Source organism: Thamnophis sirtalis, unplaced genomic scaffold (assembly GCF_051295495.1).
Source record: "Thamnophis sirtalis isolate CommonGarterSnake01/CBP01778 unplaced genomic scaffold, rThaSir2_p1.2 scaffold_3, whole genome shotgun sequence".
NCBI lineage: Eukaryota > Metazoa > Chordata > Lepidosauria > Squamata > Natricidae > Thamnophis > Thamnophis sirtalis.
Window position 1 is genome coordinate 11969727 of NW_028261383.1, and position 23539 is coordinate 11993265.

The 23539-nt window shown below is 45.7% G+C and overlaps 2 protein-coding genes across 2 annotated transcripts in view; one reads left to right on the forward strand and one right to left on the reverse strand.

Annotated features, from left to right (window-relative positions):
- The first annotated feature begins 4481 nt into the window (after positions 1 to 4481).
- LOC148047188 (major histocompatibility complex class I-related protein 1-like) lies at positions 4482 to 14263 on the forward strand. Its single transcript, XM_087711116.1, has 4 exons — positions 4482 to 4590; positions 10002 to 10277; positions 10856 to 11179; positions 14193 to 14263. Exons 1-4 carry the CDS (start codon positions 4497 to 4499, stop codon positions 14261 to 14263), a joined length of 765 nt encoding a protein of 254 aa, XP_087567242.1. The 5' UTR covers positions 4482 to 4496.
- Positions 14264 to 22122: 7859 nt separating this feature from the next.
- The window catches only part of LOC148047189 (uncharacterized), a 32884-nt gene continuing 31467 nt past the window's right edge, over positions 22123 to 23539 (reverse strand). The window contains exons 12-13 of the mRNA XM_087711249.1: positions 22911 to 22942; positions 22123 to 22314 (exon numbers count right to left, since the gene is read on the reverse strand). Of these exons, the coding sequence (XP_087567375.1) occupies positions 22288 to 22314; positions 22911 to 22942 (59 nt within the window). The 3' untranslated portion in view covers positions 22123 to 22287. The remainder of the gene's footprint in view (positions 22315 to 22910; positions 22943 to 23539) is intronic.

Sequence of the window (23539 nt, forward strand, 5' to 3'; positions counted from 1 at the left end):
ACCATCCCGGGTGCCTGTGACCCTCCCCGTGTGGTTGGCAATTGAAATCCCGATCAGAGCAAAAAGCCCTCGGTATTTAACAGACAGCTACCCCCTCCCCCACTCCGAGAGAGCGATACCCCTCTTGCTCCTCTGGGCTGTGCTCGGGGGGGGCGGGTGGGGGGGCGATGCGGTGAGTTTCTGGAAGGATTTGGGACCTGGTGGGAGGCAGCTAAATGTGTGTGGCGGGGCGAGGGAAGGCGTGTGTGTGCTAAACGCGACTGGGGATTCGCCTAAAGGGGATCGCTGTGTGTTGCGGGGAGTGTCTGACCAGGACCCCGCGAGAGGAAAGAAGCAGCGCACTTTCCCCTCTTCCTTCGCGGACCACCCCCCCAAATAACGAGAGAACCTGCGGACGGCGTAGAGAACTTCAGTCCAGGACACTTGGCATCTGGAGTGCGAGGGACGGGGCCTTCTTTCCCTGGATTTTGCCGCTTCCTAGGAGGATGCGACCGGATGTCCTTGGTAATATAATACTACACATTGTAACAGCAGCAAGAATGGTATGCGCCCAACAATGGAAAAGTGCAAATATACAGTTAGAAAGAGAGATAATAAAGAAAGTATTTGATTGTGCAGAAGCAGTTAGATTGACGTTAGAATTGGAGAATAAAGGAGAGACAGAATATCCTGATATATGGAATAGATTTTACCAATGGTTGGAACTGAGAGGTGGGAGATGGAACAGGAAATAAACAGGATTTGTAGACCCGAAATGTGTTGTAATGGGTGTAAATATAAATGAGTATATTGGGCAGAATTATTATATATCATTTTATGATTAGCTGGGAGGAGCTGTGGAGATACCTTATCCAGATGTGGGTTTGCCCCATTGGTGGGATGCAAATAATTTAACAACTGGCTCTCTGCCCTAATGACCAGCTGGGTGGGCATGGCCAGGGGGCATGCAGCACTCTGCCAGCCAAAACGGGGCCCGGGGGTTAATTACAAAATGTGGACTTGGCTTTGTGACATGCAGACCCAGTGGGCAAGGAGTGTGAACTTCACAGAAAATACACTTTTGTTTGGTTATGGAGAAATATCCCCAAAGTCAGATGTGCACTAAATGCAGACTGACTTTTAGCTACACGTCTTCCTAGCAAATAGCAAATTTTGAAGCTCCTGGTAAAGAGGATTCATTTCAGGATGAGTAACCACGGTTTGCATGTTGGAGGTTCCGAAAGGAATGCTGGGAAACTCTGTGTTTTAAAGAACATTTGAGGGAGGGGTGCAAAATAGCCCTTTTCTTCCTGAGGCTGTAGAGACCCGGCACCAATCAAAACACTGTTTGTGAAGCAACTGATCAACACTTCCAGTGTAATCCAATAGTATATGAAAATAAGAGCAAACTCCACTCCCTTCTAGTACTGATGATGTTACCTAGTTTGCTAATGAAACATCTGCAAGAAAACCATCACGCTCAGAGAGCACCAAGGACCCCACAGTTCAACCCAGAGCTACAAATATTCTCTTCTATCGACAAACACTTTTTGGTAAGAGGGTCTTGAAGCCTGCCTTGTATGAGATGGCTCCCAGTGGGTTTCATTCTAAATTGTGATATGATTTCTGTAAATAAGAAATGTAGAATTATAATGGCTGAGTATTGGATCCTTCATACATAAAAAAAAAATTGTGAAGCTAAGGGATAAACAAATAAAAAGCAGATTTGAAAAAAGAAAAGGCCCAGGAAAGAAAAAGAGTGAAAGTGTAAGAAAGAAAGAGGAAAAGAAGGAAAACTGAAAAAGAATGACTTCCAACTTTCTTTGGTACAGATATAAGTTATATATATATATAACAAGTTACATATATATATATATCAAACTCTTACTCTAAGATTAACATTTGTCTACATTATTTCCATAATTCCTTATTTAATCATCAAAGCCCAAATTCAACTTTTAATTTCAATCTCTCTCAAAAAGTCCAGTAATGGATCATATCACTTTAATCACTATTTGTTAACGAAACCACAACTGGCGCCAGAAGACTCCATACTCCGTGCTCTGCTGTGAAGCTCCAAGCAGCTTCCATCCAGCTGGTCCTCCAGGCATTGGGCATATAGGGTCCAATGGGGTCAGCTCCACAAGCAGCTGGGTCAACCCAGAGGGACCCCTCCCTAGATGTGCCAAGCTGTTTCCAAAGTCAGCCAAGTTGTCAGTTCTGGCAAGCCCACAGGCCTGGAGCTGCCATTCCGGCAGGGGAAGGTGTGGGAGGTGCCAGGAATTGTGCTTACCAGCTGGAGATCTTCCTCCTCCACCAGCAATCCAGCTGAGAACTCTCCATCACTGAGAACTGACTGAGAACAAGCCATGATGGATTGCCGGGTGGTTTTCACTCTGGGTCAAGAGGTGATGGGTGTGCACAGACCCTGTGTGGGTGGGCTTTAGCCTAAACATCAAATAAAGTATAAAAGGTGATGGGGAGCACCGGATGTCAGCTTTGACTATTTATTCATTGCCTTGGTGCTTTGTTGGTCAGTTCTTGCCGGAGGAGGTAAACTGCCTCTGTGTTTGGCTGTTTTGCTTAACCCTTCGGAACCTGACACAAGAGTTGCTTGAGAGCTTCTTTCAGGGTTAATCTAATGACTGGAATCCTCCAAAGTACAGCAGATGGTTGATCTTCTGCAGGCATGAAATCCTCTTACCTTCACTACTGGTTCGGAACCGGGAGCGTGGCACTTCTGTGCATGCGCAGAACATCCATGGTGACATCTGGGCAGGTGGGGGGAGCCTCCCACCACTGTATTTGTATTTGTATAATTTGTATTTGTATAAGTTTATTTATAGGCCGCCCTTTTCCCTGAGGGGACTCAGGGCGGCTTACAACTTATATAGGAGGGGGATACATACAATGACATATAGCACAATACATAATTAAAAGAGTAGAGCAACATTCATCATTCGGGCGGGGACGGATTATAATCTTAACCCCAGGCCTGGTGGGATAGCCAGATCTTGAGGGCTGTGCGGAAGGTCTGGAGGGTGGTGAGGGTACGAATCTCCACGGGGAGATCGTTCCAAAGGGTCGGAGCTACTACTGAAAAGGTTCTCCTCCGCGTAGTTGCCAGTCGACACTGACTGGCAGATGGAACTCGGAGGAGGCCCATTCGGTGGGATCTAATAGGTCGCGAGGAGGTAATTGGCAGGAGGCGGTCTCTCAAGTACCCAGATCCACTACCATGAAGGGCTTTATGGGTGGTAAGTAGCACCTTGAAGCGCACCCGGAGATCAACAGGTAGCCAGCGCAGCTCGCGGAGGATAGGTGTTATGTGGGCGAACCGAGGTGCACCCACAATGACTCGCACGGCCGCATTCTGGACTAGCTGAAGTCGCCGGATGCTCTTCAAGGGCAGCCCCATGTAGAGCACGTTGCAGTATTCCAGCCTAGAGGTCACAAGGGCACGAGTGACTGTTGTGAGAGCCTCCCGGTTCAGGTAGGGTCGCAACTGGCGCACCAGGCGAACCTGGGCAAATGCCCCTCTGGTCACAGCCGACAGATGGTGATCAAAGGTCAGCTGTGGATCCAGAAGGACTCCCAAGTTGCGAACCCTGTCTGAGGGGTATAATATTTGGCCCCCCAGCCTGAGTGATGGAACACTGGTCAAATTATTGGGAGGAAAACACAACAGCCACTCCATCTTTTCTGGGTTGAGTACAAGCTTGTTAGCCCTCATCCAGTCCCTAACGGCTTCGAGACCCCGGTTCATCACGTCCACCGCTTCATTGAGTTGGCACGGGGCGGACAGATACAACTGCTTATCGTCCGCGTATTGGTGGTATCTTATCCCATGCCTCCGAATGATCTCGCCCAGCGATTTCATGTAGATGTTAAATAGTAGGGGGGACAGGACCGAACCCTGCGGCACCCCATATGTTAGGGGCCTAGGGGTCGATCTCTGCCCTCTGACCAACACCGACTGCGACCTGTCCGAGAGGTAGGAGGAGAACCACTGCAAAACAGTGCCTCCCACTCCCACCTCCCGCAGTCGTCGCAGAAGGATACCATGGTCGATGGTATCGAAAGCCGCCGAGAGGTCAAGGAGAACCAAGATGGAGGCATGGCCTCCATCTCTGGCCCTCCAGAGATCATCGGTCAATGCGACCAAAGCGGTTTCTGTGCTGTAACCAGATCTGAAGCCGGACTGGAATGGGTCACTGCCACTACTGGATCATCTGAACCAGAGCGAACCAGCAGAATACCACTTCTGGTCTTCTGTTTGAGAGCTGCTTTTCATGATAACATCGGGGGAGGAGCAGGAGCTGAAGACCCTCCTAATCCTGTCGGTAAATGTTCTTCCTCTTCCAGGCTCCTCCAGGCACTCCCTGTCCTGTTCCTACCTGGAGGTGTCAGAGTCCAGCTAGAGGCTGCCCCAGTTTCTCTCCATGGCCCACCTGGATGACAAGCCCATTGCTCGATATGACATTCCCACCAGAAAGATGGTTCCTCTGGTGCCCTGGATGGAGGTGGAGGGGGCAGAGATCTTTGTGGAGGCCGAGAGGCAGTTCAGAGCTGACCTGCAGCAGTTATCAAAACTCAACCACCAATCTGGAGGTGAGCAGAGGGCAGATCTGCATTCAGGAATTCCCCAATTCTCCCTTTGGACTGTTGTCTCTTTCATTACCCAAAGAAAAGGGACGCAGGCAAAGAACAGAAATGGGTGGCTGGAGGTTAGGTAGATGAGATCAGGGCTGTTTTAATGCCTGGGCCTGATGGGCTCTTGCCTGTGGGCCCCACGAACATAGGGGCCCCATACTAATCTGTGTATGTTAACCCTTCAATGCACCTTGTATCACATAAATGATGCAAGAGCATATGCACCAAAGACAAATTCCTTGAGTGTCCAATCACACACTTGAGCAGTAAAGAATTCTATAAATACAGCAATATATTTATTACATTTTACTGCATTTTTTATTAGTACTAACATGCAAATAAATATATGTTTAATTTTATCAACCATTTACATTTGTATTCCTGTGAGCAGTTGTCGTAGGGGCTCGTACACTGCTTTGCCTGGGGTCCATAATGCTGTTAAGACAACCCTGGAGGAGATGAGCCCCATTCCAGGAAAAGAAAGTGTTGTGTGACTAACAAGGGCTGCAAGGGGCATAATGGTGAGTGATCCGTTCCTTTTAAAGGAAAGAAAGTGCCCTTTATCCCTCCAAGATCTTATTCATGACCTTCATGATTTCTATTACCTTCTCCTATTGGTATCTTATGATTATTATATTTCATGTTTGTATGTACGCTGAGAGCTTAAGCCCTGGAGAACAATTCCTTGAGTGTCCAATCCATGGTGGGTTTCAATTTTTTTTAGAACCTATTATGTGGCCTTTGTGGGCATGGCTTAGCGGTCATATGACCAGATGGGTTCGGCCAACTTGACATCATTCATGCCAGGGATGTGCAGTCACTGGAGGCAGGGGAGGCGGGGCCTCACCAGTCTCATGAGGAAAAGGAAAGAATTTTTAAAATAATTAAAAAGGCCAAGGTAGTTGCTGCCAGACTCCAAGTCACAGTGACTCTGAGTCTGCTTAGTGCTAACTGTAGGGGGAGGTGAGAGAACTATGGGCCTCCTTTGCATAAGGAATTTTTTGCCTTTTAAGAGTTAAGCAAGGGTTAAAAAGCGAAAAATTCCTTATGTAAATGAGGCACGTGATTTTCTTGCCTCCTCCTGCAGAGGGCACTTTGTTTAGAGGCTTTTTAAAAACATTTAAGCAGAGTCATCAACGTGGTGACTCTAGCAGCAACTATCCTAGCCTGCCTGGCCCTGGCTAGACCAAATCTTGCATTTTTGACGCAGCTGGAAGGTATGTGGGTCAGAGGGAGGGGGCAGGGGGGAGGAATTCAAAATTATTTGTAATGTAAGTAATTGTAATTTGTTTTTATTATGTTTGTGTGTTGTTGTTTTTTACCCGCCTCTGCTGGCGCGCGGGCTAGCACATTTATTTTTCATTTTTCATTTTTTTAAATGAAGCGAGGCTGCTCGGGTGGCTGAGGCATGGCTTTAAAGTGACAGCAGGGCATCGACTGCTCCAGCAAGGCTTCCAGCTCCATCCCGGCAGACGGGGAGGGCGAGGGAGGCCTGGAGGCGACGGGCGGGCGGGCAGTGAAGCAAGGCTGCTCGGGCAGCTGAGGCATGGCTTTAAAGTGGCGGCAGGGTGCCAACTGCTCCAGCAAGGCTTCCAGCTTCATCTCAGTAGGCAGAGAGGGCGATGGAGGACTGGAGGCAACGGGCGGGTGGGCGGGCTCAGCAGCACCACTGCACCGGCAGAGCCCTCCTGTGGGATGAGGGGCAGCCGAGCCTCAGCCTTCCAAGCAGCCTCGCTTCACCACCCGCCTGCCCGTCGCCTCCAGTTCTCCCTCGTCCTCTCCACCCGCCGGCATGGAGCTGGAAGCCTCACTGGAGCAGTCGGTGCCCGAGGTCATGGCTTTAATGTGGCAGCAGGGCCCCGGCGGCAGGACTTTAAAGTCCCGGCGCCGGAAGAAGGCGGGGCTTAGCAGTGAGAAGATGGGCTTTCAGGCTATTCCTGAAATTCCTCTATTCTGAAGCATTTGGACAGTCCCTTTTTGGACCCAAGCTGTCCCGGAGAGACAGTGAAAGGTAGGAGGAGATCCAGTGGTCCCAGAGACGTTCGCAAAGTCTCTGGGAAATTGGAAAATAACCTCCTTTGCCAGTGACTTCTGGATTAGCCATAAGGCTAATTGAAACTGCAGGCGGCTCCAAAGAATGACGAAAGTGTTTTCAACTGGTAAGATTATTTTATTACTCAGAGATAAACAGTCCGCCTAAAAATTCAAGCTAATTTAAATTAATGAACAGAAGAATCTAGCGGTGATCCTGATTTTTTTATTGGTTTCTGGACGGTGGTTATTCTACTTTTTAAATGTTTTAAATGTTATTCACACGGACAAAGGATAGATTGCTCCAACATCTCCTCTGATCTTCTGCAAGTGGGCTGTAAACCAATTTACTATAATTTGGTTGTTTACAACTTGACACTTTTATTGCTTGGCTGTATTGGTCTAAGATCTGATAAGATTGCATAGTCCCCAGCCCGCTCTTATTTGCAAAATACTTCAGAGCTCTCAAGAAAAAATACTAACTGCGTATAAACATGGCATCTATTCAAGCCTCTACTCAAATTATTTTTTCAGCGCTACAGAAATTATCTGCTACACAGGCTAGAATTGAGAGAAAACTTGATCATTTGGTGTTTTTAGCAACAAAATATGAGGGAAAAATTGAGAATGTTCCTCAAATACAAGCTAAGGATGTCAGAGATAAAGATTCTCAACTTGCTGATATTCGGAGCAACTGGTTTACCTTTGAGGGAGAAAAAGATGGAATGTCTGAAGGGGGAGCAGCCACACAGAAGATTTACTTCGAAAGAGGAGGAGTGAGAAGCATTAAAGAATTTATACTTTATGAAATACCATCTGCAAAACTTTTGATACCACCACTGAGGATTAAAGACAAGCTGATAAAGGAAATAAAAGGAGGGCAGCAGCATTATATGAGAGGCACCATAAGCAAAAAGGTGCGAAGATTTTTTTTGTATGGACTTGCTCATAAAGATGTTTGGAGAACTGGACCCACGAATGGCAACAAATTTAAGGTGGTTCTGTTACTGGAGAGACACAGGCTGATAGATGGAAGAGTATAATTTAAAACTAGCTAAACCTAGTTAAACTCATTTATAATAGATATAGTTGAATAATAATTGATAATGATAGTAATGTATATAATGTTGTTGCTATGATAAATAATAATTGGATATGAGAAGGGAAGGTTAGAAATATCTTTAGATTATATATAAAGGTTATTAATCACAATAATAATTAAAGGAGAATGATAATAAATTATATAAATTAGAAATCTTTGGTATTAAATATTATGGATGTTTAGCTAAAACAGGATATGAGGAATTAATGTTAATGGAGGAGTATAACTTAAAATTAGCTAAACTTAGTTGAATTCATTTGCAATAGGTATAGATGAATAAAAATTGATAATGATAGTAATGTATATGATGTTGAGTTGATATGATGGGTAATAATTGGATATGAGAAGGGAAGGTTAGAAATGTATTTGGACTATATATAAGATCATTAATAACAATAACAATCATTATAAAAAATAAAATAAAACTATATACAGTTAAATCTTAACTAATATGGGGAAAATGCTATGATATACGATATAATTAAATAAAGAAAGGAGAATGATAATAAATTATATACATGGAGGATGAAATTTTTGGTATTAAATATTATGGATGTTTAGCTAAAACAGGATATGAGGATTTGATGTTAATGGAGGATTTTATAAACAAGTAAATGAAATGCCAGCATGTGGTTATGGATTAAATCTTTGGTATAGTTAAGGATGAAGGATGTTTAAACAACTGTAGTCAACTAAAAGTGGAGGTATGACAATGTTAATATGGTAAACATTTGAGTTAAGATATTTGAATTAATATGAATTAATGGAAGAAATGCACAAAAACTTGTTGTAACCAGCTGATATGCTTTTTTTATAACATATACTTGTGTTGTTGTTTTTTCTTTGTTTTGTTTTTTGTTCTTTTTTGTTTTGACTTTTTTTCCCCCCACTGTTGTGGGTATGTGTTGTTTATGTAACAAAAAAAAAATATTTAAAAAAATATTAAAAAAAAAAAGTCCCGGCACCGTCCGCCATATGGCGGACGCGGTGCTGGGGCTTCAGCAGGGCTTTCGCGCTTGCCTCACTGGCCATGAAGCTCACCGCACGTCACTGACTCCCAGGTATGGGATTTGACACTGAATTGCATGTGTGGTGTGTGCTTCTGTCCTGCATAGTGCCTCCATCCCACTCTGGGTTCCTCCTTTTGCGTTCTGTTTTTTCTGTTTTTGTGCCTTTGGGTGGAGGGAAGCGGCCGTGTGCATGGCTCTGTGCTCTGCTCCATCTGAAGGCACAAAGATGGACCAAATTTTTTTTGGCTACTTTCAGGAGCCTCTCTCCTATAGAGTTGTCCGGTCTAGGCGCTCGTTTTTCTACTTGGAAGCCAAGCCGTGCCTGCCCGTTCACTGCTTTTCCTGCTGGTTGCCCAGCTAAGCAGGGCAAGCGAGGCTGCAGCCAGCGTGGAGAAGCTGGCTATCATCCCTGCTTCTTTCCTTTGAGATCCTTTGAGTAACCGAGACCCCTTTGTTAGTGATGGTGGGGAGCAAGTGGGGGGGGCAGATCAGGGGAGAGACCGTACCGGTAGGAGACCTCCAGCTCTAACCAGTTCACAAATGTATGCTCAATTTCTGGTACCGGTCCTGGCGTACCGGTGCATACCAGTAGAAATCCACCACTGGTCCAATCACACTTGGCCAGGGGTGAAATTCAGCAGGTTCTGACAGGTTCTGGAGAACTGGTAGCAGAAATTCTGAGTAGTTTGGAGAACCAGCAAATACCACCTCTGGGTGGCCCCAGAGTGGGAGGGAATGGAGATTTTGCAGTATCCTTCTCCTACCACGCCCACTAAGCCACGCTCACAGAACCGGTAGTAAAAAAAAACAGAATTTCACCACTGCACTTCGCCAATAATTGTTCTGTTCTGCTCCATTCCATTTTTCCTTTTCCTTTCCATATTCTATTCATTTTCCCTGATTACAAAAAAGGCCACTTACAATTGAAAGAAGAGGGCAGGTAAGATCCATTCCCCCCTGACCATAGTGCACCCCCATCCTCCACTGTCTCCCAGAGTTTGTCCACATTCATGTTACATCAACAACAGTAACCATTGCATCCATCTCCCTTCTCCTTTTGCCTTCCATCTTTCCAAACATCATCAGGGTCTTTTCCAGTGAGTCCTCTCTTCTCACTTGATGGCCAAAGTATTTCAGCTTCAACTGGTGACACTTGAATGGCAGCTGGCAGGTTGTCTAGGGGAGTAGAACTTTGGACTATTCAATCACATCTAGATCTCTTTCAGGGCTTCACACCTGGCAGGTGAGATTGGGCTGTGAGCTCAGGGAAGACAGGAGCAAAGAAGGGTTTTTGCATTATGGCTACAATGGGATGGACTTCATGAGCTTCGACAAGGAGACCCTGAGATGGGTGGCAGCTCAGCCCCAGGCCCAGAAGGTCAAGGAGAAGTGGGAGGATGACACAAGGAAGTCCCAGAGAAATATAGTCTACCTGGAGGAGACCTGCATTAACAAGATGCAGAAATACCTGCCCTACCAAAAGGAATCTCTGAAGAAAACAGGTGAATGGCAAAATGCGCTCTTGTTGTGCAGTTTTCTTCAGGGGTCCCTCCTCTCCCTCCCCCATATTTTTCTGCACATTCACATGTCTGACAGGAAGAGATCTGGGCACTTACCAAAAAGTACAGATGGACGGCAGGGGAAAACATCTTCAATGCCCCCTAAAATAAGTTTTTCAAAGCTAGAAACCAATGAAACTAATTAAGCAAGAGATGGAGGCTGAGATCCATTGGCATTTCCATGAGAAAATCTTGCAGAGCAGAAGAAAGTTTAATTCTCACATCCAGCTGAACCAAAAGGTGGTTTTCTTCTTAATTTCCATCTGGACCAACTTTTACAAATTCCATGTGAGATATCCAAACTAAATCAGCACCCAAGCAGTACAATTATTTTGGTATGTGTCCCTTTCAAAAATAAAAGCAAAGAGTTCAGTGTCTGCATCTTTTGAGGGTCCCAGAGATTCAGGAGAGGAGAGGGAGCAGTGGGAGAAGATGGCCAAATGAAGTCTTAACTACCTATTCAATTGTCTTGACACAAAGACCAGAAAATCCTGAGAACTCTGTTGTTGCTGTTTCTGCAGAGCCCCCTGTGGGGAAAGTGACTCACAAGGTGGTGGACGACAGCCTGGAGGTCCTCATCTGCCAGGCCTTTGGCTTCTACCTCAAGGAGATCCAGACCACCTGGACCAGGGATGGAGAAGTCTGCCAGTACAAGACCCTCCATAGGAACGTGGCCCCCAACTCAGATGGGACCCATTATGTCCTGCTCAGCATTGAGATCGACCCCAAGGAGAGGGACCACTTTCAGTGTTATCTGGAGCACGAGGGCTTGCAGGAGCCCCTGGTCTTGGCCTTGAAGGAGGAAATAGGTGAGAGCCTGAGCAGTTATAACATGTCACATCTCGGTGAGATGCGTGGCATATATATTCAATAAATAAACAAATAAAAATTTGTAGATTGTTCACCAATGTTGGCTCGTTTTCTGATTTGTCATTTAAAAGTTTCTGAAGGAAATGAGAAAATTTAGGACTTTGTCCAGCGATGGTAAAGAAGTGATTATTGAGAGTGGAGTTGGAAGTGGAAACTTAAAAATAAAGAATATGATACGATATGGAGATAGAAGATATGAGAGATTCCAAACACGGTTTTGTTTTCTGGCAGAATTATCTGATGGGACAAGTTGCACCAGATCATTCAATGCCCTTTACAGCAGGGGAGGCTGGATGTTTTTTTATTAATAATGTTTTTGTTTTCATCTTTATACATCTTATTGCATGAATGGTTTGATTCCTGGGTGTCATACAGTTCAATACAAATAAACGTAACAGTATTATTCCTAATAATTACTTTTCATTTTTAGTTTTACTAATACATAACTTCTGCTATCATCCTTCAATTTTAAACCTTCTCATATTTCTGCCATTACTACTTATTTCTACCTCTATTTTAGTCTCCCCTCTTCCCTTATCAATCTAATATTCAAGGATGTGATATTTCATTTCTTCATTATTTAATATTTCAATATATACTAACATCAATCATGATCTTTCAAGCATTTGGTCTATATTCATTGTTAATCACATATTTAATAGTTTCCCAAAACTTCAATCCTTATGGTTCTGCTATTAATACTCTTATTTTCATTGAAATATGTTCTTTCTCCAATCTTGAATTACTTAATCCTAACTTTTCACTGTTAATCACATTTTTATACATATTTCATAACACCCTTATAGAAATTCTGTTTATCTAATTTATAAACTACTTTTCAACCTATATAATTATAATAATAATATACATTATATTATTACCTTACTAATATATATTCAGAAATGATTTTTATCTCTTACACCACATACAAAGCAGTTGTCCAATTTATATAATTCTAATATTCATACACATTGTTGAAATACTTTCATAGCATATTTTGCTTTACATTCATTTTTTTCCTTTTATCCCACATCTTTCACCCTCATCCAAATTTTTAATCTTCTTTGGGGGAGGGTTGTCTCCCATACATTTCTTTTAATTCTTTTATTTCACCTATTTTTGAATCTGCGTTATAACTATGCCCTCTAGTTTTCTCTCCCTTCGTCCTTTCCCCCCCACTGTCTAGTTCTATGGCTACCTGTTCTAAGCCCCCCTTTCCTCTCGCCAGCTCCACCCTTCACATGGGTGGCAAGCCACTCCCACAAAGGAGGCCACACCCACAGAGTAGGTTCGAACAATTTTTGAAACCCACCACTGGACTATGCCCTCTAGTTTTCTCTTCCTTCGTCCTTTTTCCTCCACTGTCTAGTTCTATGGCTATCTGTTCTAACCCATTTTTCCTCTCTCCAGCTGTTCTCCTGTTTCTCCCATTTCCTTTTCACGTCTTTCAGAATATTTCCCTCCTGTTCTAATCCCTAATTCACCATCAATTGTACTAATATCTTGTTGTTGTTGTCTTCCACTCCTCTGCTCGTTCTAGTGATTCCATTCTTTCCTCCTTGTCCTGTTCTTTATTTGTTGTTCCTTGTATTATATTTTCCAATTTTTGAGCTATAAGTTCTATATAACCAAATATTTCCTTCATCTCCTTGTGTTGTTCTTTTATAAAATCCTTAATGTCTTGGTAGATCAGCTCCATTTCTTTGTCTCCACTTGCTTCCATTTTACAGTCAATTCAATTTGTTTTTTAAAGAAACCAGGGGTTTAATTTGTTCCAATCACTTTAATTTGCTCAACAATATTCAGAATCACTTAGTTAAAAGTCTTGTTTATTGTATAAGTCTCCAGTAATTTTAAGGTAGATATTTATAATCCAGCAATTTAAACAGTCCCAAAGTTGCACAGCTCTCCTTTTAGCAGCAGATGGCGCTCAGACTTCCACTTGGTTCTGCCTTTCTGCATAATGCTAATAGTCCAATTTTAATTGTTTTTATAAATACAGTAGTAAGGCAACATTTATAATTGTAAATAACAAGCTCCAGATCGAATTCCAGTATGTTTAAAAATATCTATTTTTTTGCAATCTGTTTTTTTATTTTATATATATATATATATATATATATATATATAAATATATAATATATCTCATCCATTACATACAGCATGTCGTTTGGTTACAAGTGTTTTTGCATCCATATTCTCAATTACATATACAATCACAGATTTTTCATCTAATATAACTAAATACGTCACTTTCATTGTACAACGTATATTCAATAACGATTAATATTTTTTTTCAATAAACCTAATTCCCTTACATTCTTGATTGTCTGTTTAATAATAATATACCTTTATATAATCACATTAATTGTTTTAAGTTATAGATACAGGAGTAGGGCAACATTTATAATTGTAAATAACAAGCTCCAGATTGAATTCCAGTATGTTTAAAAATATCTTTTCAAATCCCATGTCTTCACTTTGAGAGTTCAGTTTTCCTTTCCTTAATTTTCTTTTAAAAAATTCTCTTCTTAAATATTCAGATTTTTTAATGTGTTTGTTCCACCACTAGCCAATAGTTCCCATATGCTTCCCTCTTGAATTTCTTTTTTCAATAAAAATACTCTCTTACCCAGTTTACAAGCCACTCACTTTCTCTCCTGCACAATGTTAGGTTTTCAGACTGTCTTCTGCTTCATGGCAGCCATGTTTGCTGCTGCTGCTCCCTGTCAACTGAGGGGGCTTTCCAAATTAGGGAGGGGAGATGCAGCTCCCCTCTACCTGCTAGGCGGTCCCCCTTTGCTTCGCCACTCCTACAGAGTGGCTATGGTCCAGAGGTGGGTTCCTACCAGTTAGGTCTGGTTTGGCTGAATAGGTAGTAAAAATATGGCATGCCTCTCCGAACCAGTAATAATGGCAGCCCAGCCACGCCCCCTGAACTGGTTCAGTCCCCTGACCTGTCCCCGCTCCCTCTCCCTGTGTGCCCAGTTGCTGCTCACTCGCTCTCTTACCCCACCAATCTGCACCATGTTTGCCTCGCCTACCTACTCACTGACTAGCCGGCTCGCTGATTGCCCCACCTCTGAGTTTATATATATGTAGCAGTGACGTCCAGTGAGGTTTATGGCTGGTGAGGCACTGAAACAGGAGTTTCAAATTTTTTTAGACTTGTGGACTTCAACTCCCAGAATTCCACAGCCAGGCATGCTCAGTTCCGATTTAAAGCGACAGCATTTGTTTTTCTCCTTTGCGAAAAAGTTTTCCTTCATTCTTTTTCTTCTCCCTCCCCCTCCTTCCTTCCTCTCTCCCTCCCTCCCCCGCTCTCAAACAGAACACACACACAGAGAAGTTGGATCCTTCTTTCACTCACTCTCAAACAAACACAAACACAGAAGTTGGATTCGATATCTTTTCCAATGACTTGAAAGCAGGTCCTCTGCCATACCCCACCCCCATTCCCCTGCTGCCTTCCGATCCGAGCCTTTCATTGCAGGTGGAGCCATGTTGCCTTTTCAAACTTGTAATCAGTGAAGCTGGGCTTATATACTTTTATCCAGGTGTGTGTGTGTATGTGTGTTTGAAAAGGCAACGTGGCTCTGCATGCAATCACACTTTTTGAATTCCTCCCCCTCCCTCTGACCCACACACGTACCTTTTCCAGCTGTTTCAGAGAGGATTTCAACTCTGCTCTTGCCTGCCATCATGAAAAGAAAAAAAATGTAAAAGGAAAAAGGCATGAGCTGAGGTCAGGCTGAGCTAGTTGCTGCCAGAGCCTCTAAAAAGCCTCTAAAAAATGCCCTCTACAGGAGGCAGGAGAATGACGTGCCTCATCTATGTCAGGAATTTTTCGGCTTTTAACCCTTGCTTAGCTCTGCTCGAGTGATCATAAAGTCAGACTAGATGAGACACCTTGTTCTCCTGCCGCCTCCTGTAGAGGGCACTTTTTAAGAGGCTTTTTAAAATAGTTAAGCACTAAGCTTAATCAGAATCATCCATGGTGATTCTGGCAGCAACTAGCTCAGCCTCACCTCAGCTCTTGCCTTTTTCCTTTTACATTTTTTTTCTTTTCATGATGACAGTGGTGAGGCTCTGCCTCCCCTGCCTCCCCTGACTGCACATCCCTGATATGTACCACACGGCCCACTACCGTTACTGGCCTCGCCCTCGCGTCGTCACTTGCTGACTTCCCTTAGTCATTTGTCATTATTGTCATTTATTTGTCTTGTATGCCGCCCACTCGCGGAGGACTCCGGGCGGCTCACAAAAGACAAGGGAAAGGGGGGAACAAGACAAAGACAACATATTAAAAACAAAACCAACATGCACAATTTCTATGGAGGTAGATGCTTCTCAGCTCCCCCAGCCTGCTGGAACAGCCAGGACTTGGTGGCTTTGCGGAAAGCTGGGAGGGTAGTAAGGGTCCGGATCTCAACAGGGAGCTCGTTCCAGAGGGCCGGAGCTGCAACAGAGAAGGCCCTCCCCCGGGGAGTCGCCAACCGACATTGGCTGGCAGATGGAATCCGGAGGAGACCCAACCTGTGCGATCTAATTGGTCTGAGAGAGGTAATCGGCAGGAAGCGGTCTCTCAGGTACCCAGGTCCGATGCCATGTAGGGCTTTATAGGTAGCGACCAGCACCTTGAAGCAGATTCAGAGACTAATAGGTAGCCAGTGCAGCTCACGGAGGATAGGTGTAACGTGGGTGTACCTTGGTGCACCCACAATCGCTCGCGCGGCTGCATTCTGGACTAATTGGAGTCTTCGAACACTCTTCAAGGGCAGCCCCATGTAGAACTCATTACAATAATCCAGTCTTGAGGTCACGAGGGCATGAGTGACTGTCTGAAGGGCCTCCCGATCCAGGTAGGATCGCAATTGGTGCACCAGGCGAACCTGGGCAAAGGTCCCCCTGGTCACAGCCGACAGATGGTGCTCTAGAATCAGCTGTGGGTCCAGGAGGACTCCCAAATTGTGAACCCTCTCTGAGGGGCGTATAATTTCGCTCCCCAGCCTGAGAGATGGAACAGTTGGACAATCTTTGGGAGGGAACATCAGAAGCCACTCGGTCTTGTCTGGATTGAGTGCCAACTTGTTTGCTCCCATCCAGACTCTAACAGCCTCCAGGCACTGGCACATCATTTCTACTGCTTCACTGAGTTGGCACGGGGCAGACAGATACAGCTGCGTATCGTCTGCATATTGGTGGAGGCTTTAATCCCGTGCCGGCGTATGATCTCATCCAGCGGCTTCATGTAGATGTTAAATAGGAGGGGGGACAGGACCAAACCCTGCGGCACCCCATACTTGAGGGGCCTTGGGGTCGATCTCTGCCCTCCGACCAACACCGACTGCGACCTGTCCAAGAGGTAGGAGAACCACCGCAAAACAGTGCCTCCCACCCCCACCTCTCGCAACCGTCGCAGAAGGATACCATGGTTGATGGTATCGAAGGCCGCTGAGAGGTCAAGGAGCACTAGGACAGAGGCATGACCTCCATCCCTGGCCCGCCAGAGATCATCGGTCAGCGCGACCAAAGCGGTTTCCGTGCTGTAACCAGGCCTGAAACCCGACTGAAAAGAGTCTAGATAATTGGCTTCATCCAAGGACCGATGCCATGTAGGGCTTTATAGTTTAGTCAACTCTTGAGTCTTGCTGACTTCCTGGCCTGCCTGCTCTGCTGTGTTACTGCTGCCTCCTCCTGTGGCTGTCTAAAGGTAAGTAAACCTACAGCTGTGACTTCACAGGGCATGGACGGTAGGGGGGCAGCAAGAAGCTACCGAGGGTGCCGGCGGGCTTTGTGGTCTCTGTGAGTCTGGGGACTGGCTGAGGCCTTCCTTGCCACCACTCCCCATGCCCGCATAGACAGCGAAGTCTCGGTGCTCAGAGGGTGGCTTCGCAGGGCACCCTGTGGGTGGCAAATACTACCGAGAGCGCCGGCAGGCTTCATGATCTATTATTGCCTCCAACCTGTGCTGGATGACTCCATAAAAGACATCAAGCAACTGAACGACTTCAAAATATTCCTTGACAAAAAACACACCACTTTCCATAAATCCTGCAGGAGCCAGACAGAACTTTTCCAAATCTCTGAAGAACTGGACTTTGAAATTGTGAAGATTGGCAGAGTTTTGGGACCAGGATGGGCTGCCTGTAGCTGTGTGGTGCACTGTTCCCTCTAAGGTGCGTGGGTGAGTGGCCGCGCACGTGGCAACAAAACACCGTGCAGCAGTTTCCAACTGCTGCCCAGTGGTTTTTGTGAGACGCTTTCCACCAGGGGAGAGCCAGCCTGGAGACAGCAATCACAGCAGGAAGTAGCTGAGAAAAGGGGTGCGGGGGTTGGGAGAAGGCATGGGACCGGGCTGGCTCCAAGCAGCGGCTGCTCGGATTTGCCATTTGAGAGAGAGAGAGAGAGAGAGAGAGAGGGAGGGAGGGAGGAGGAGGAGGGGAGGAAGGGAGTGAGGGAGGGAGAGCGTGAGCTTCCACTTTCGATCTGCCACCCAAAGACTGAACGGAGAAGCAAAGAGGCAGGAGAGACAAAGCAGGAGAGGTGAAATGAGAGCCAATCCAGGCCATTCCTTCCAAGAGGCAACTTTCCCATCGAATGACTCGCTGCCCTAGACTCGAGGAGACCCTCTGCAGTCCCTCTCATCCGCCCGGGATGCCAGCAAGAGTGTTGGGCTGAAGGAAGGAGGGATTCTCTCTCTCTCTCTCTCTCTCTCTCTCTCTCTCTCTCTCTCTCTCTCTCTCTCTCTCTTTCTCTCTCTCTCTCCCTCTCTTTGAGTGAGAGAGAGAGAGAGAGAGAGTTAGTTAGTTAGTTAGTTGGTGGGCAGACTTAGCACTTTGTTAAATTTGTTTCTCCGTGTGTTGTGTATATATACATGTCTCAATGGGTGCAATTGTGCAAGCATTTTTTTCCTCTTTAAAAGAATTTTTGGATTTCTCCTCACCAAACCTTTAAGACTGAAAGAGTTAGAGTTGAAATATGAGGAGATTGTCAATCGCCATACTGTTAGATTGATAGGCAATTATGGACTATCTTGATTATATTCTCCTTAGAAAGAATATGCTACTGTATGGTTGAGAAAAAGATCAAACTTCATTCCATGGAAACCCAACAAAGTTCATAGGGAGCGTTTCTTTCTATGATGGGCTTTTTGGGTCAACATGAATATCAGTTATCAAAAATGTAGGTAGAAAATTAAGCAGGCAATAGGCAATTACAAACAGGGAAGCCAACTTTCTGAATCTGTTTCTTTGCACTTAGTGACATAAATGTTCTGAAAACCTGACCTAAATTACTATATATTTTAAATAGCTGTAAAGCTATGCTGAAAAAGTTGTTCTCATGGTATTGTGATAAATTCAGTAAAAAGAAGGGAATTCTTGATGAATTTAAGGAGAAATGAGAGTATTGGATAGTAAATGGACAAATAAAATTATCAATCAAAGAGAATATTTGCACCTCAGGGTTGAAATGAGATGTTCTCTCTTACTCTTTCCTCTTCCTCTCTTCTCTCTCTGTCTCTCTCATCCTCTTTCTCTTTGTCTCTCTTCTCTTTCTCTCTCCCTCTTTTCCATTCTTCTGTCACTTTCTCCTTCTCCCTTCTCTCTCCTCTTTGTCTCTTTCTGTCTCTTTCACACTCTTTCTCTTTGTCTCTCTTTGTCTCTCCTTCTTTCCCACTCTTCTGTCACTTTCTCTGTCCTTCTCTGTCTCATTCTGTCTCTCTTCCCTCTTTTTTTCTTCCTCTCTCCCACTCTTTTATCACTTTCTCTCTACTGCCCAACCTGTCCCCATACTTATCTTCAATTGATCATGTTTGCAATAATTTACCTTCTTTCCTAAATAGGCACAGTTCCCTTACTGGATCCCTCACTCACTCAAACACACACACACACACACACACACACACACACACACAAACAAAACCATTTTTCTCCATTCCAATTCGGATCCTATAAATCAATTGCTCTGTGAAACATCTGTGAAAAAAATTCAGGTGCTCAGGCATGAAAATGTGCTGCTCAAATTCTATACTTTTCCGCACACACTGAAAAAAAATTAGAGGGAACATTGATGGTATTGTGATAAATTCAATAAAAAGAAGGGAATTCTTGATGAATTTAAGGAGAAATGAGAGTATTGGATAGTAAATGGACAAATAAAATTACCAATCAAAGAGAATATTTGCACCTCAGGGTTAAAATGAGATGTTCTCTCTTATTCTTCCCTCTTCCTCTCTTCTCTCTCTGTCTCTCTCATCCTCTTTCTCTTTGTCTCTCTTCTCTTTCTCTCTCCCTCTTTTCCATTCTTCTGTCACTTTCTCCTTCTCCCTTCTCTCTCCTCTTTGTCTCTTTCTGTCTCTTTCACCTCTTTCTCTTTGTCTCTTTCTCTCTCCTTCTTTCCCACTCTTCTGTCACTTTCTCTGTCCTTCTCTGTCTCTTTCTGTCTCTCTTCCCTCTTTTTTCTTCCTCTCTCCCACTCTTTTATCACTTTCTCTCTACTGCCCAACCTGTCCCCATACTTATCTTCGATTGATCATGTTTGCAATAATGTACCTTCTTTCCTAAATAGGCGCAGTTCCTTTACTGGATCCCTCGCTCACTCAAACACACACACTCATGCACAAAACCATTTTTCTCCATTCCAATTCGGATCCTATAAATCAATTGCTCTGTGAAACATCTGTGAAAAAAATTCAGGTGCTCAGACATGAAAATGTGCTGCTCAAATACTATACTTTTCCGCACACACTGAAAAAAAAATAGAGGGAACATTGCTCGGGGAGGGTCACAGGCACCCGGGACGATTAGTCTGGAGCCTCAATAGGAGAGTCAGACCGGGTTGCTCTCCAGACAGGCAAAACCCAGACACCTTCCGCCGCCCCCCCAACTCCAGTCCTTCAAGGGTGACTGTTTTCCCAGCCCAGGAGGGGAAAGAGGGAAAACAGGTTCAGCTCTCCCCCTTCTATATAAATTAGACCTAGGTTGGCTGGGTTTTCATTTCTGAAATAACTTTTTTTGCTATTTTCTTACAAATAAAAATGGGAATTGGTTACAAAGGAAACCCCGAAAGTTCCTAAAGGAAGCTTAGGGAAGCGTCAGGAGAGAAAGGCAGATTTTTCCTTCCGGGAAAGGAGCTTAAGAGGGGGAGAGACCCCAGCCAAGGACACGGTTCCACCCTCCCCTTCTGCTTCCTCCCCTCTGGATCGCAAGTCGCTCCGGGAACTCACTGTAGCAGCTCCCCAGCAGAAAGACCCGCAGCACCCTCTGCCAGGAGCCAGTGGGGAACCCATTACAGCGTCATCGCCCTCCAACCACCTGGGCTTTTACACCCGCAACTGAAGACACCCGACCGCATCCTCCCAGGGGGTCTGGGAAGGAAGAGAAGAAACTGTGCCACTCCTTTGCTCTCTTGCGGAGCCCAGGAATGGACAATGGGATTTTTCGGCTCCTACCCTTGACCATACCTGCTTCTCTGCCAAGGTTCCGCTTCCGGCCATTGTCCTCTAGCTTTTCTCGGTTGACACGACCCTAGCTGTTCACCCTGGCCCCTATTCCACGCCACACTGTTCGTCTGGCAGACAGGAGCCAGCGTGAGATCGATTGTGGGGTGGGGGCAATGTTATTTAAAATAAAAGTGTCGTTTTCTTTTTAGTATATCTTCAAAAAACAAACAAACAAGGAAGTCCAGTTGCCTCACCAAAAAGCATATTTGGGACAACCAGGACCTGGATACCTGAGAATCTCCATAGACATCAGGGACGTTTTTTTAATTAGGCAGGGACGTGCAGTCACACCACTCTCCTCAGGAAAAGAAAAGAAATTTAAATATATTTTTTTAAATAATTAAAGCCAAGATAGTTGCTACCAGATTCCAGGTCACAGTGGCTTGGTGTCTGCTTAGTGTTAACCAAAGCAGGAGGCGAGAGAACTCGGGGCCTCTTTTCCATAAGGAATTTTTCACCTTCTAAAAGTTAATAAAGAGTTAAAAGGCAAAGAAGTTTAGATGGAAAAGAGGCACTAATTCTCCCGCCTCCTGATCTGGAAGCAGCCAATCATGTCTTCTTGAGCACGCTTACGTTGGGCGGATTATTTCGGAGGGCGCACTTCAGAGGAGAGAGGAGTGGGGGAGAAGGAGGAGGCTTGCTCTTCACCCCTCCCCAACCTTCCCAGGGTCCAGATTCCCTTTGCTGCAAGCCTTGCTGTCTCTTCCATCCCAAAGGTGGGTGGGTGTGGGAGCTTTGGTGGCCCCAATTCTTCTCTGGGGGGTGCGGGGTATCTCCTGGGGCTGCTGGCTAGATAGACTCCCGAGGAGCGACACCTTCCCTCCTAGTCCCCCTGTGGGTGGCTGCAAATGTCCGCGCATTTCAGCCAGCCACAAAACGCTTAGCCGGGGGTTTCCTTACAAGAGCCAGGCGGGAGAAGCCCTCGCTTCTTTCTTGTGGAGACAAGCACTTTGCATCGCGGGAGCTGCCAAGCGCCTTTACTGCAGACCTGGGCGCTTGGTGGCTCCCACGATGCAAAGTGCCCTGCCGCCCACCCGCTGAGTCTCACAGCCAGGGCCGCTCCGGGCCGCTGGCACGCGCTCCTGCAAGAGCCTCTGCGCAGCGCTGGGAGGCCACGGAGAAGCTTTGCTCCGCTTCTCACTCAGCTTTCCCCCAGAGGCAATCTGAGACTTCCAGCGGCGGAGCTTGGAGAAGCAGCGGCCGCAGGCCGGGTCAGCGGGTGGGCGGCGGCATCAGGGGCGGCGGGGCACTTTGCATCGTGGGAGCCGCCAAGCGCCTTTGCTGCAGACCTGGGCGCTTGGCGGCTCCCGCGATGCAAATTCCCCCCCACACCGCCGAGGCCGAACGCTGCCCTGCTTCGCAAAAGGATGCCCAGCTGAGCCTCACCAGGCATAAACCTCACCGCACGTCACTGATAGACATACAAATATAAGCCCCATCAATGTGGTTTGTGGAAAGAGCTTTCCCCCAAATACGTAGTCAATTGACTCTTCATTACGGGATCTGCACTGGGGTGAAGCAATATCCACACATGAAATGTGGAAGGAACTTCAGGTGATGGACTCCGCTTTCTTCCCATCAATGGATCCATGCAGCAGAGGGACCCTATAAATGCATGGAATGTAGAAAGAGGTTCTGTCAGCCCTGTAGTCTTCATTCCCATCAAAACACCCCCACAGAAGAGAAACCAAATCAGGGCACAGGGTGTGGAAACATCTTCACTCTGAGCATTTTCCTGGCAGACCATAAAAGAACCCACACAGCTGAGGCTATGCCCTCCCTTTACTCCTCGTTCCCATCTCTTCACCCCTTCTTTCAAGGGGTGCCAATTCCTCAGATGCTGTTACAGGTAGTGCTAGTGGTACTTGATGAGGAGAGAGAAAACCCGGATTCTAATCTTGCTTCAGCCACGGAACCCACGTGGGGGCTGTTCTCTGAGCTTGGTGGTTTTCTTGCAGACCTTTCATTACCAAACTGGGTAACATCATCAGTACTGAAGAGAAACCATGTCTTGTTTTCCCCAGTGCAAGTCCTGAAGAGCAATACAAGACTCTGTATTCAGAATAAGGCTACCTGTCAGGTGAGCTCATGGATGGGGGTGGGGGGAATGCTAGGACATTTTGTTGCAGCACTCAGGATTTTACTTTTTCCCTCTTCTCATGAATGATATGTGGACTCACAGCCCTGCATGGCCTACTTACCACTGGAGGCCTTTCAGAATCCTGGCTGCTGGCTGTAATAGAGAGGTGAGAAAAAGCAAGATTCAGGATGATGTGGAGTGTCCTCTTTTGCCAAACAATGTAAGGCAGGGGTGTCAAACTGGATTTCATTGAGGGCTGCATCAGGGGACCTCGGGGAAGGGGAGGGGACGTGGCCAGGATGGGTGTGGCCAGCTGGCGTATTGTCCTGTAGCCCTCTGCCAACAAAAACGGAGCTCACAGTCCTCCTGGGCTCCATTTTTCCGAGCAGAGGCACTGCAGGCTGTTTCTTGGCTGTTTCTCAGCAGGCGAGATCTAAGCACCCTAAGGGCCGGATTCAGCCCACAGGCCTTGAGTGTGACACTAGTGATCTAAGGGATCACACCAGGGGTGAAATCCAGCAGGTTCTGACAGGTTCTGGAGAACCAGTAGTGGAAATTTTGAGTAGTTCAGAGAATCGGCAAATGCCATCTCTGACTGGCCCCAGAGTGGGGAGGGAATGGGGATATTGCAGTATCCTTCCCTTGCCATGCCCACCAAGCCATGCCCACCAAGCCACACCATGCCCAAAAACTATGCCACACCCAACAAGCCATGTCTACAGAACCAGTAGGCGGAAAAAATGAATTTCA

What these genes read in the sequence shown, in the direction of transcription:
- LOC148047188 (XM_087711116.1), top strand. Translation starts at nt 4,497, where the DNA reads ATGGAGGTGGAGGGGGCAGAGATCTTTGTGGAGGCCGAGAGGCAGTTC. An exon ending in ACTCAACCACCAATCTGGAG is followed by an intron (nt 4,591 to 10,001) that starts GTGAGCAGAGGG and finishes GATCTCTTTCAG; the next exon opens with GGCTTCACACCTGGCAGGTG. An exon ending in TTATAACATGTCACATCTCG is followed by an intron (nt 11,180 to 14,192) that starts GTGAGATGCGTG and finishes CTGTGTGCCCAG; the next exon opens with TTGCTGCTCACTCGCTCTCT.